Source organism: Protopterus annectens, chromosome 10.part0, assembly GCF_019279795.1.
Source record: "Protopterus annectens isolate FY-2018-M chromosome 10.part0, PAN1.0, whole genome shotgun sequence".
In the NCBI taxonomy this organism is placed as follows: Eukaryota; Metazoa; Chordata; order Ceratodontiformes; family Protopteridae; genus Protopterus; species Protopterus annectens.
In genome coordinates, this window is record NC_056744.1 from 1838072154 (window position 1) to 1838086426 (window position 14273).

General features: G+C 39.1%; 1 protein-coding gene across 1 annotated transcript in view; it reads right to left on the reverse strand.

The window, feature by feature from the left end:
* The window catches only part of LOC122814091 (sulfotransferase 1C1-like), a 464542-nt gene that overhangs the window by 307435 nt on the left and 142834 nt on the right, over positions 1-14273 (reverse strand). The window contains exon 2 of the mRNA XM_044086701.1: positions 10771-10955. Coding sequence (XP_043942636.1) covers positions 10771-10936 — 166 coding nt within the window. The 5' untranslated portion in view covers positions 10937-10955. The remainder of the gene's footprint in view (positions 1-10770; positions 10956-14273) is intronic.

Genomic DNA, 14273 nt, shown 5'->3' on the forward strand with positions numbered 1-14273 from the left:
TTTGGTTGAGTTATGTTGCAGTTAGACATCATTTCGTTGAGTGGTGTTGCAATTAGACATCATTTGGTTGAGTGATGTGGATGGTCTGGAAATCTGATATGCCATATTTACACGAATTTGTGAGTTACTTGAATGAAAATAAATGGGGCGTCCATTTTACTGTTGAAGCTAATAAAAAATCTATTCCTTTTTTGGATGTTTTGGTGACAAAACAACAAGATGGTTCTTTGGCTAGTACAGTATATAGGAAACCTTTTCATTCCAATTTGTTGTTACACACCTCCAGCTGTCACCCAGGTCACATTATGCACAATATCCGTAAATCTCAACATATGAGAAACAACAAACTGATGTCACTATGTGTAATAACGATCTCAATAACAGGTCTATTGAACGGGGATATTCAGATCGGCATTTATACCAAACAAAGGCCATTGTTGATGGCATGTGCAGGGATCAGTTATTAACCTATCATGAATTTGGATCTGGTCAAGACCCTAAGATTAGATTTACTACAACTTTTGGTAAGAATGTTACTTCTTTTACTAGGGTTATACAAAAATATTGGGATATATTACTCACTGATGAACATTTAGCTACCTACAATATTGGATAACAGACATTATTTTTCCTATAGGAAATGAATAACCTTGGGGGGTCATTTTAGTTACTACAAAAAAATCCATCTGGAGAAATATATAATAACAAAATACAAATGACCATGGGGGGACTAGGCCATATGGATGTTTCCCTTGTGACCATTGTATATTTTGTAAACATGTTCGAAAAACCAAAGAATTTTCAAGTAAAAATACACCAAAAGTTTTTGATATTCACATTCTGTCTAATTGCAATCATAGTTGGGTGATTTACCTTGCTGAGTGTCAATGTTTGGCCTTCTATATAGGTCAGACCTCTAGGTCTTTTAAACTTAGAATCTCTGAACATTTGAGCAATATACGTATTAAGGTAATCACCAATGCCTTCTATAAACATACTCAAGTTAACACAACTGATAGATTTTCTTTAACCATCATTGATAGAATTGTAGGTTTAAAATTTTCTAAAATCAAATGGCATGAAATTCTTAACAAAAAAGAAAAGATGTGGATCATACATCTAGGGGGGTCTTTTTCCCCCAGGTCCAAATGACCATTTATGAGTTGACTCCCAGTCAGTTTTGAATTATGGTGGTTTATATATTTATCTTTTTATATACAAATACTTTTTTTGTTATATATGTGGTATATTTGTGTATATTTATAATTTCACAAGTATATGCAATGATTTATTGATGCATTTATTTATATGTATTAACATCACAGGATTAGTATTTTAATCTAATTGTGTTTTTGATATGGTGTGTATATCTCTATCTTTGTTGGCAATAGGTTAGAGTTCTGATTGGTGTTTTTGAATATATTGTCACTATATAAACAGCTTTTCATTATTATATGTCATTCATTCACACTGATAAAGGTTATTGTGACCAAAACTGGTCTGTGACATTAAAAAGCTTTTTCTCTCTTCTGCTGGTTGTTTTTGGGTTGTGTTACAGTTTTGGAACCTTGCAGATGCCGTCCGTGCGGGAAGTTTGTGTTCAGTCCTGATGTTGTAGTTAGACATCATTTGTTTGAACAGTGTTGTAGTTGGGCATCATTTGGTTGAGTGATGTTGCAGTCAGCAATCATTTGGTTGAACAGTTGTGCAGTTAGACATCATTTGGTTGAATAGTGTTGCAGTTAGACATCATTTGGTTGAGTGACGTTGCAGTTAGATATCATTTGGTTGAACAGTGTTGTAGTTAGACATCATTTGGTTGAGTGATGTTGCAGTTAGATATCATTTGGCTGAACAGTGTTGTAGTTAGACATCATTTGGTTGAGTGATGTTGCAGTTAGATATCATTTGGTTGAACAGTGTTGTAGTTAGACATCATTTGGTTGAGTGATGTTGCAGTCAGCAATCATTTGGTTGAACAGTTGTGCAGTTAGACATCATTTGGTTGAACAGTGTTGCAGTTAAGCATCATTTGGTTGAGTGCTGTTGCAGTTAGACATCATTTGGTTGAACAGTGTTGTAGTTAGACATCATTTGGTTGAGTGATGTTGCAGTCAGCAATCATTTGGTTGAACAGTTGTGCAGTTAGACATCATTTGGTTGAACAGTGTTGCAGTAAGTCATCATTTGGTTGAGTGATGTTGCAGTTAGATATCATCTGGTTGAACACTTGTGCAGTTAGACATCATTTGGTTGAACAGTGTTGCAGTTAGACATCATTTGGTTGAGTGATGTTGCAGTTAGACATCGTTTGGTTGAGTGATGTTGCAGTTAGACATCATTTGGTTGAGTAGTGGTGCAATTAAAAAGGACTACATTATACTTTTTATTTGTCTTATGCTTTGTTGACCAGGTTAGTTCCACTAGGTCAGCAGCCTCTTGTGAGGGGTGACCAAAAGTGGTATTCATGCTGAGTAGAGGAAATTTATCCAGGACACTAGGCAAATGCCTCTACTCCTTTGACAAGTGCTTAGGGATCTTTTTCATCCAACAGAGCTGCCACGTACTCAGGCAGATAGGGCCTTGGTTAGTTTAACACTCATCTCTTGGACTGCAGACTCAGGACTGGTGCACTCTGACTATCTTACACTGCACTGTCAGAACTAGAAAAATGAATACAAATATCTGATTCAGGAATAAAACACACAGTCTTCAGACCTTTCAGCACCTTAGGCAAGTGAGCTACCTGTCAAGCCATTGAAACTGTTAATTAGATATCAAATAAGTGTATATAAACTGGAGCATAACCAAACACTTTAAGAAGAAACATATGACACTATACAATTTGAAATAAGTGTTGGGATACTAGCAAAGAAAGCTGTGGTATTACCAGTACGAGTCCGTAGTCTTCAGGGCAGGGAAACCCATAATAGAATTGTCGCTCGTCTTGTTTTACAATTAAAGACGAACAGGTAGGGTAGTTCACTTATATGCTTTATTACGCAGAAACACATCAGGATGGATAGCAGCAGTACAAAATATAAACAAACTACACAGATATGCATGCTTACATATTAACAGCTCTCTACAAAATGGCAGTCTGGCTCACACGTGCTCAGTATTCATACACATGTGCAAGCCCACACAAAGCTTCTTAAAGGTATGCATACATACTGATCTACATCCTCCCTCTTTAATTAATTGCCCACAATAAAATGACATCTGAAAAAGACATGCAATTATACAGACACTGAGAAACACAACGTTCATGTCCAAGTTGCCTTGTATCTGGGACATGGTCTGGAAATGAGACCTGCTCTAGTGATATAGCAATTGGGACTGTGTTTAGCAACAGGGATAGTCATCGATGAACAAACAGTTTCAGGAGTTTTGGGAATCTTCTCAGGAACAGGGATATTTGCTGGAATGTCCTCTGGAACTGGAATGTTGGATAACTCACTCTATGATCTAGGGTCTTTCTCACAGGCAAGATGCTGCAATACAGGCTCGGACACTGGTACTAAATATTTCTGAGTCTGCCTAAATTTAACTCCTTGTGATTCCACAATATATGATCTCGGCTTTGGACATACACTTTTCATGACTCCAGTCAAAACCTTTGGACATCTGCATCCTCACTATCTCCCCTTCTCATCATGGATTGAGCAGTTTGCTGATCTTATCATAATAGGTCTTCTGGGAAAACACTTCTTCAACAGATGGGCTTTTACTAGTCCATTGTTCTTGACACATGGAACCAACAGGTTACTACTAATGTGGTTCTGGTTTGTCTCGACAGAAGTCTCTATGCAGGTGAACGAGGATGTTTATCACGAGGAATATTTCTGAGATTCAAGAGATTCAGAAAAAAACATTGCTGTTGTCTCATTTTGACTAATCTAATAACTGTTTCCCACTTTGAACTGCATGTTCTGCCAAACCATTTGACTGTGGGTACTCAGGACTACTTGTAACATGAATAAAGTCCCACTCTTCAGCAAATCTCTTAAACTGCTGCCTTGTAAACTGTGTATCATTGTCAGAAATAACTTTGTGTGGACTACCATGGACTGCAAAATGATGCTTGAACTTAGTAATGTACTGGATGCTAGGTTAGGAAGTAGGCCAAGTTCAAACTAATCTGAATGAGAGTCTACTAACACCATGTAATGCTGACAATTCCATTTGAAAATGTCTGTAGCTACTGTCGACCAAGGTAGTTCAGGAATCTGATTTAGCTGAAGTGATTCATTCGGTTGATGTGGCTTAGGACTATTACATACAGAACAAGATGAATGCACTCTCTCAATATCCTTTGACATAGAAGGCCAAAATACTAGTTCTCTCACCCTTCTTTTGTTAAAATCAGTTGCTGGGTGGCCACAATGCAAAATGGTAATATACTCTTCTTGTAAGCATTTTGGAACAATCACTTTAGGACCTTTCATGATGATACCATTGTCAATCAAAATCTCATCTCCATAAGAAAAATAAGGTTGTAGGTCATGAGGTAAACAAGATTGCTTTGATGGCTATCCTCGACTGATAAAGTGATTGAGCTACTAAAGAACTGCATCAGAGGCTGTATGACTTCTAAGCTCATCAAGACGTGTGGAAGAAAAATTTCTCACTTCCATAATTTCAAAATCAAATTTCTCATTTTCATGCTGTTCAGTGGTATTTCTGGGTGATCTGGATAAAGTATCAGTGAGATAAAGAAGTCTGCCTTTAGTGTAGACAAGATTGAAATTATACGTTTGCAATTTCAACATCATGCATTGCAATCTGGCAGGAGCTGTATGCACAGGCTTTCTCAAAATAGTGACTAGAGGTTGGTAATCTGTTTCGATCTGAACTGGTCTATCATAAATATAATCATGGAACTCTGAACATGCAAACACAATTGCCAAAAGTTCTTCCTCTATCTGGGCATACTGCATCTTGGTTTGGATTAGAGTTCTGGATGCATATGCTACTGCTCTACCCTCTTGAAGAATGACTGCGCCAAGACCAAACTTCAAAGCATCACAAGAAAGAGTCACTGGTTTGTGAACATCATAGTATCTAAGAGTTGGTGGACTGGCAATTCTCTGTTCAGGACATCAAATGCTCTCTGGTATTGCTCTAACCAGGACCAGGATACATCTTTACGTGTCAGCTCTCTGAGTGGTGCTGAATGTTGCCTCAAGTCTGGAATGAACTTGCCTAGGTAGTTAACCATGCCAAGAAAATGTAGGGCTTGAACAATATCTGGAGCTGGTATCTCAAGAATTGTTGTTTGCTTGGAAGGATCTGGTCGTAAGCCTGAACCGGCAAATAAATGACCAACATAAGTAACTTCTCTTAGCCTGAATTTGCACTTCTGAGGATTCAGCTTAAGATTCACTTCACGTGCTCTTTCCAGAACTTTCTGGATGTTTCTGTCATGATGAGCTTCACCAGTGCCTCTTACTAGAATATCATCTACTATAATAGCACATGAATACTCAGAAAAAATTTGTTACATTGCACACTGGAAGACTTCACTGGCAGAATTTATCCCAAATGGCATTCTCAAAAATCTGATTGACTTCTTTGAATCAGTCTCCAGAGCCATGGACAAGGGTAAGTTGGTCCACACAGCCTATCTAGACCTTGCCAAGGCTTTTGACACCATCCCCCACTCTGGAATCATAGATAAACTTACTAAGCTGGGCATTAATCCCTACGTCACCCAATGGGTTGCTAACTGGCTTACTGACAGAACCCACACTGTAAAAGTAGCCAACTCCAAATCCAGCTCCAGACAAGTGACAAGTGGAGTACCTCAGGGTTCAGTCCTGGGACCGCTCTTGTTTGGCATCTACTTCTCTGAAGTACAGGCCAACACTAAGGGACTCTGGATAACAAAGTTTGCAGATGACTGCAAACTAGGAGCCATTATTGAATCCCCAAATGATGTGGATACTCTACAAAAGGGCCTTACAGAAACAGATGCTTGGTGCCAGAGCCATGGGCTCAAGCTCAATGCCAAGAAATGTACAGTTATCCCCTTTGGGAAAAAACATGTATCCATGAATTACCATATAGGTGGCATTACACTAAACACCGAAAGTTTGATAAGAGACTTAGGGACACAGGTGGACAGTGGTCTCACCTTCGATAACCACATCACCACAACAGTCAGGAAATCCTTCTATGTGGCACACCTCATCACTAAGGGCTTTTCATCCAGAAAAAAGGAGGTCATTGTCCCACTGTACTCATCCCTCATTAGACCCATTATAGAATACAATGCCCTGTTTGGTATGTACCGCTCAAGACATCTGCAACAACTGGAAAGGCCACAGAAATACCTCACTAAAAGAATCACAGGCCTAAAGCAGATGCCCTGCGCTGACCGCCTTAAAAAACTCCAGCTATACTCTGTCGCATATCGTCTACTCAGAGGCGATCTTTGCTTAACATACAAGGCCATGTCAAACCCAGAACTGTTGGACATGCTACACTTAAAGAAATCCCAATCCCTCAGAGCCACATGCTCCAGGGATCTAAACCTTGTCATCACAATAAACAAAACATGCTGGAGGGATAGGTTCCTGATCCAGAGACTCCCCAGACTCTGGAATAGATTGCCCATACATGTCAAGCAGAGTGCCTCTTTGGTCCTCTTCAAAAGGAACCTTGACGATTGGATGGGAGAAAGGAAATTCACCCTGGGGATCACGTCAGTAGCCCTGCTAGACAGGGGTCCAGGGAAGTAAATAGTGTGAGAAGAAATAGCCAGGGAATTGTTATGGCTAGGCTTGTATAGGCCCTAGGGCTGATAGCCTAGTACCAACCTATGAACCTGCCAAAAGGAGTACTGAAAGTGGTTAGCAATGAAGATTTTCGGTCAAGCAAAATTGGCAAAAATAAACTCTTTGCATCCAAAACAGAAAAAAACAGTGGCATTTGGCATGATAGCAGTGACTTCCTCAACTGTACGCATTGGATGATAAGGTATTTTCAGTGCTTTGTTGAAATCTCCTGGATCAATACATATTCTGATGTCATCTGAGCTTTTCTTATGAGCTACTACCATGGAAGATACCCATTAAGTTGTGGTTGAACCTACTGGACAAATCACAGCTTGCTGCACCATTTTATCTAGCTCAGCCTTGACTCTGTTCTGCATAGCTACTGGAACATTCCAAACTGGTCTGGCAACTGGGCTGACTTCAGGGTCTAACTTCATGGAGTACACAACTGGCAGTTTGCCTAGCTTGTCTTCGAAAAGATCAGCATAGGTACAGAAAACAGACTGAATGAAATTAGAACAATGGCCTTTCAAGCTTACATAGTGGACTTCCTTATTAAATGAAAGTAGTCCAATTTTTAAACTGTCTGTGAGGCCTAATAATAACTGCACGAGTCTTTTGACAATGTAAAATTGCAAGCCATAGCCGTTCCCAGCAGAGTAACATGAAAGCACTAATGAACCTTAGGTTTGAATTTCTTCACCACCATAAGCAGTAAGCTTCATACACTTTGCAAATCAAGCTTCTCACCAGCACATACTCTAGCAAATGTTTCTGCTGATATAACATTGCACTTTGAACCTGTCAACTTTGAGCTCTATGGGTCTCTCATTTATCTGAACAGTACAAAATACTTCATTCTCTGCCCATAAATCTACTGCATTGAATGTTTCACTAAGCACAGACACACCAGCAACATAAAAAGTAGGGTCACAGCTTTCTAATTGATCAACCTGTCTCTTTGAATGTTCTCTTTTAATAAAAGAATGAACTGTATTTGATTTACAAATCTTTTTTGGAAATAATTCCACTTATTGTATTTATGGCATTGCTGACCAAAAGCTAAGCACTTTTCTCTTTTAGGTTCAAGATTTGCACCACAACTGCGACAGCTGACTATGCAACTGGGTAGAGGCACATGCTTTGATTTTGCTGAGTCACTCTTATGCTTCACGGAGGCTGTGTGCACTCTGGAATGTGCTAGAAAGCTATGGTGTTTCCCAGTAAGTGCTGCAGGGTTCACAGTCACTGCCATGAGCTCGGGCCTGTTTATTTTAATCACGTGCTGCATACTATCAACATTAGCACTGGAAGATACTAGAAGCATGCATTTCTCATTTGTAAGCATATTTGTGTGCTTTTCTGTGAGCTCATATATCTGACAAATCTCAATGGCCTTATTCAAAGTTAAATCACTGTCACGAAGCAAAATCTTTCTCACAGCATCATCTTTAATACCACACACAAGTCTGTCTTTTAACAACTCATCCCTTAAATCACCAGATCTGCACATTTTCACTTTGTTTGTCAAGTCAGTTATATATGCTGCAAAAGTGTCACCAGGATTTTGATCCCTTGTGTAAAATAAGTGCCTTTCCATTCTAATATTCATTTGGGGGTTGCACGTTTCTCTACATTTACATTTTAAGCACTTGGGGTCTTCCCTTGTTTCAGCCGGTACCACTATGTGATGCTTTTCCCCCCTCTCCTGTAAACAAAGCAGGTGCATACACAAATGAACACTCTCTTTCTATGGCTTCTGAACCAGCTAAATTAAGCAGAACAAATGCCTTTGTACGGTCATCTTTATCCAAAAATGCAGCTTGTATGAAAATATTGTACTCTTGCTCAAACACTCTGCAGTTCTCTGCAATATTATTATCAAAGACAAGAGGACCTGGTTTTCGAAATTCTTGATCCATGCCAACAAAGTATGCGCAAACACACTTTAAATATGGCCGTTGTAGTTATAGACAAACATGCACACACAGCCAGTACTTGTAATAACATTCAAATGCACAATAAACTCTTTGAAATACTGTACTTTGCGAAATATGCTTTGAAATTGCTGTATTTTGCAAAATAACTGTACTGTAATACTACACAAACCTGTGAACAATTTGTATACCTCAGATATCTCCAATAGCTTTAATTAATGCAAAAAAGTAGTACATAGTGAAAAAATGCAATTGTTTTCCTTATTTTATAAATTTTATGCAATTCAGACTTTATTTCAAACATTTTTGTAACTATCTGGAATATTTTTATCAATATGTCGCAGTTTCGGACATTTTGTTTAACTAGAAATTCATTTTGAGCATTCTGAGTGCTTAATTTTATATTCTTTGAGTAAGAAATCATTTAAGCACGTTTTATTACCTGGGATTCGTTTCTGGCCTATTTTTGCAAGTTGTACATGCAGTAGGGATGCTCCATTCCTCTATATTAACTGACTGCCACTTGGTCTTGAATCTGGATCCCATTCTGACACCATATCACTTGTCTTGTTTTACAATTAAAGACAAACAGGCAGGGTAGTTTGTCTATATGCTTTATAACACAGAAACACATCAGGATGGATAGCAGCAGTACAAAATATAAACAGACTGATTAACTGACAGACTTCACATGTTTACACCTCAACAGCGTACTACAAAATGGCAGTCAGGCTCGCACGTGCTCAGTATTTATACACTTGTGCAAGCCCATAGAAAGCTTCTTAAAGGTATACATACATACTGATCTATAGAATAGTATTTAAATGATTGCTGGTAGCACCAAATGGCTCACTAAATGTTACTAATTCACATTTCTCATTTACTTTTAGTCCATTTTTATAACAAAAGGCAGAAAAGTTCAAGCATCTCCACAGAGTGCGGCAGTCTTCTGTGGAAATAACAGTACTGGATATATCTTGCTATCATATGTAAGTTTACGTAGCTGACAAACATCTTAATTTGGGTTATGTGTATATATATAAAAAAAAGTTGCCACAACTGCTGACTTACGGATCCTCTGAGGATCACCACTCCTAAAATAAATACAGTCTGACAAGAAAGCTCTCAAATGAACTGCCAGTTTCATCTGAGTCGACCACTCGTGTAACCAGTTTATGGATACATGTAATCATGTCCTATTCTGTAGAGATTTCATGATACCTAAATGCAGAAGTATATCAAGGGCCTTTTGCAAATTTATGCAAAATATATGGACTAAGAATAAGTTTTCTAAGGCCATATAAATTTCTTAATTAAAATTAAGAATTTGGGGTGGAAAAATAAATGTATAGTACAATGCAATGACAATGCATAACTCCTCTTTTTTGTTTTGTTTTAAAGCTAATATGGCTGTACCTATATGTGTTGTACCTATATGTGGTTGTACCTTACTGGGATCTTTTCAGCTCAAACTCACTGCACACTGGATGGAGGAGATGGATTGCTTTTGTGTAACTGGTAAGATGTAATTGCTGTAAATTGCTTTAGGGCTTGCAGTGTGCTCATGTGTTAGCTTAAGTCACGAGTCTACACGAGCTGATAATTACTAGTGTTACCATTTCTAAATTTGTATATACTATACTGCATCGGCTTCTCTGTTCTTACTGTTATAATAAAGTACGTGTAGGTATTATGTAAAATCTACCTTAGCAAATTTTGAAAGTTATGAGTCATTGTTTTCTTGAGTTTGCCTCAAAGGAAAGATATAATGAAAAGACTTGGTAAAATACTGAAAAACACTTTATTAAGCAAAGGCAGATAAGGAACACAGGTAGGTTTTGATACAACAGTCCTTGATTTTCTGTGCACTCGGTTTCGATATTCTATAAATAAAATGCCTTTCTTTTTGGCAGGCATTGTACAGAAATTATTTTAATTTCCAGAAAAGTGATTTCTATCCGATAGATACATAACATAATGTAGCACTTGGTAGTGACAAACACGTTTAAGCTGATGTCATGCTAAGGGCTACGCGTAACCTGTCAGTTGCTTACCTGCTTTTGGATATGTGGCAATAAGCAAGTCATCTGGATAAGCCTGGAATTTTTTCACACCTTCCCACATATCCAGTATCCAGTCAGGTAAAGCCACTCCTTCTACCTGTATCAGCTTGGCACGCTTGACTGGCTGTAGTGAGCATTCCTTCATCGCATCTTCCATGTCTACAAAGCCTGCAGTCCTGCTGGAACAGAACAGTCAGTTAATGGTGCTCCTCTAACGAGCTGTACAAAGATCAGGTTGACAAGTCTGCACTGTGACAATTAATGTATGTGTACAGGATGTTTGAAGAATAACAGTTTGGCTTGTTTAATTAGTTAAATCTGCAATGAATAACCTGTGCTATTAAATAAAGCTACATAAATATTATGAAAGTGGCAGTGGCATGATACATAACCCCTTTGATGTTTATCTGTTTGGAAGGTGGCAAAATACATGGATTGCGACATTTTCAAGACAGTGGTTACAGGCATGACAATCCTACTATATCTTGCAAAACACTGTACAAACTCTGTTAAAAAAACATTTTTCTGCAGCTTACTCTTCAACCTAAGTATTATTGTTTCTGGGGCTTCAATAACTATGAACTGCCCCCCAAGATACTACTTCTACTGCATTGCTTACAGTGATCATTGCTAGGACAAATTGGGACTACAGAAACTGGGTACCCTACTCCATACAGTCCTTATGCACCATTACTCGCAGTGGCCTCTGCTGGGAGAGTGTGGAACTGCAGAAACAGGGAGGTCTCTTGACAGACACTGCTCTCACACCATTACCCCACAATGACTTCTGCTAGTTGAGGATGGGGCAACTGCTGCAGCTGTGAACATCTCAGTAGACATTGGTCATACACCATTATCTGTGTGACCTACTGCTGAAAGAAGGTGAGACTACAGTAAGTGGGAACTCCCAAGTCAGTGGTCTGCACAGTTACTTATTGTAATTCATTCTGGGAGAGTCTTGAACTACAGTAACAGTGAGCTTGGCAGAAAGCCAGTGCTCTGACACCATTAGCTACAATGATCTCTACTGAGATACAGTGAGGCAGAAGCAGTTGTGAGTCACCCACTGGCACTTATCCTACACTAGTACCTAAAGTAACTACTGTTTGGAAAGGTCTACACAGCCACTGCAGGGAAAGGACGATACTAAAATAAATACTGTAACTTTACATTCATAGTCAGTGTTCAAGCACTATTAGCTGCAGTGCCTCCTGATGGAAAAGACTGGTACTGCAATAAATGTAAGCTCTCACCACTGCTATAGTCAAATGGCTCCTAAGTAATTTCCTACAGTGACCCCTGCAGGGTAAGAATGGTACTGCAGCAAATAAGTGCTACATTCTTACTCCATCCGGTAATCTGTTTTATTTACTTTTATTTATTAACTAGGTAAGCCTAAATGATACAAGTGCCCCTAATACAGGGTGACCCAGGAGCATTGTCTGATTAAATTAGTCGATCAAGTCACACAGTTTGAAAGTATAAGCTGAAGGAATCAAACTGTTAAACCACAGGATGAAGCTGTTTAACAGCTTGTAGCCTTAACCTCTGAGCTAAACTGCCAGACATTCCACTATTAGATGCCTTTTTTAATGTCTCAGACAAGTTTCTGGAGAGCTCTGTCCTGGGCCCCTACTACTTGTCTTCTACTCCTCGGAAGTGAAAGCAGATGTCAGGAGACTGCAGCTAAATAAGCTTTCTGATAACTGCAAACAGGAGTTAAAAACTTGGGTGAATCCCAAGCAGTAAATAGCCAGGATATGAAGAGCCAGAGGGCAGCCCAAACAGTAAGATTAAAAAAAAAGTCCTAAAATACAGATTTCACAAGGACACCCCTAATCATGGAGCTGTGCTCAACACAATAATACTTAGTATATGTAGACACGTATTACCAGCTGTCAATGATGGAAATATCTGCAGTGTTGATGTTCTTGAACTAAGCATGGAAAGGAGCAGGAAGTAGTGTCTGACAGGTCCTTTTTCCAGCAGGAAGTAGTCTGACAGTTCCATTTTCCAGCAGGAAGTAGTGTCTGACAGTTCCTTTTTCCAGCAGGAAGTAGTGTCTGACAGTTCCTTTTTCCAGCAGGAAGTAGTGTCCGACAGTTCCTTTTTCCAGCAGGAAGTAGTGTCTGACAGTTCCTTTTTCCAGCAGGTGGTTGGCTGCCTGATGGCAGAAGACACTGCACATTGTAATCCACATGGGAAGAGTTTGCTTGACAATGAAACTAGCAATTTTTCTATCTTCCTAAATGCATGCACTAATTTCAGGTAAAACTTAATTTATTTATTTTTATTTATTTTACATTTGTTAACCGGGTTACTCTGGCTGAGCTTTTGGCTCATTTTCAGCAGAGATTTTAAGCTGACACTGTGCAGCCATTGTGTACAGCACTCTCTATCCTCTGCTTTCAGCCCGTGCGAACAAAACAGTGAACTGCATAGGCTGATTTTTGCATGGTCTGGAGAAGTCTTCCATGAGTAAATTTGATTTGAGCTAACTACTAAACACAAGAACCATCAACTCTAACACAGAGCTGAAAGAGGTGATACCAAAGCAGTGGGATATGAGCATTTGATGGGCAAGCCTGTCAGAGATGGAACTTAAATGCTATAGAAAAAACAGCTTCTTTAAAGGCAGGCAAAGATGCAGCAACCCTTTAAGGATGTAGTTGACCAGCCTTTACCTGGTCACAGTCCCACTCTCCACAAGATCACATAGGACTAAAAAAGGTGACACAAACATCATCACCATGAAATAAATAACATGCCCGAGACACATTAATTTAACCTGCAGACAGGCTGAATGGAGTGGCATTGGGTTCCGCTGTACTAAAATGGAGAACCTGTTCCAGTTGACAAAATAATTTTTCCTGACAGAAGGCTCTATAGCAGCTGTGATCCCTTCAACTCCAGCTGGTAGGCTGAAAAGAATCAGCTGATCTAAAGCAGAAATCAGATGCTAAGGTAGAGATATCTGTCATCTGAAACATGAGGGATCCTTGTAACTAGGAGAGATTCCTGTATCATCAGACATCTGAGATCCCCCACAACTCACCTTTCATGGCCACCATGCAGGGACAAGTTTGTCTTGGTTTGCATTGCCTGAACTCTTTGACGAGGACTATGGTCAGCTGGAACAGAAAAAAAAAGTCATGCAGGAATTTCTTGTGCCACATCATATGAATTTCCCAGTCCTAATGAACAAAGTAGAAGAGGAAACACCATGCTCTCCTTTGTGGCAAACAGTTTAATGTCTAGAATGCATCCAGATTACAGAAATATTGCAGGAACAGTAAGTATCTTTTGAACAGCATTATCTGCGTAATTTATCCTTTCCACTTTACCTTTGCTCTTGGTAAGCACTCAGTAGATATCGGCCATATGTTATAAACGCTGATCATGAATGCTCAATCCAAACAAAAAAAAGTCAGTCAAGGACCTGGGATGATTAGCAGTTGATGCCCAAGATTATTTTGACTTAGTGAATCAGCAAT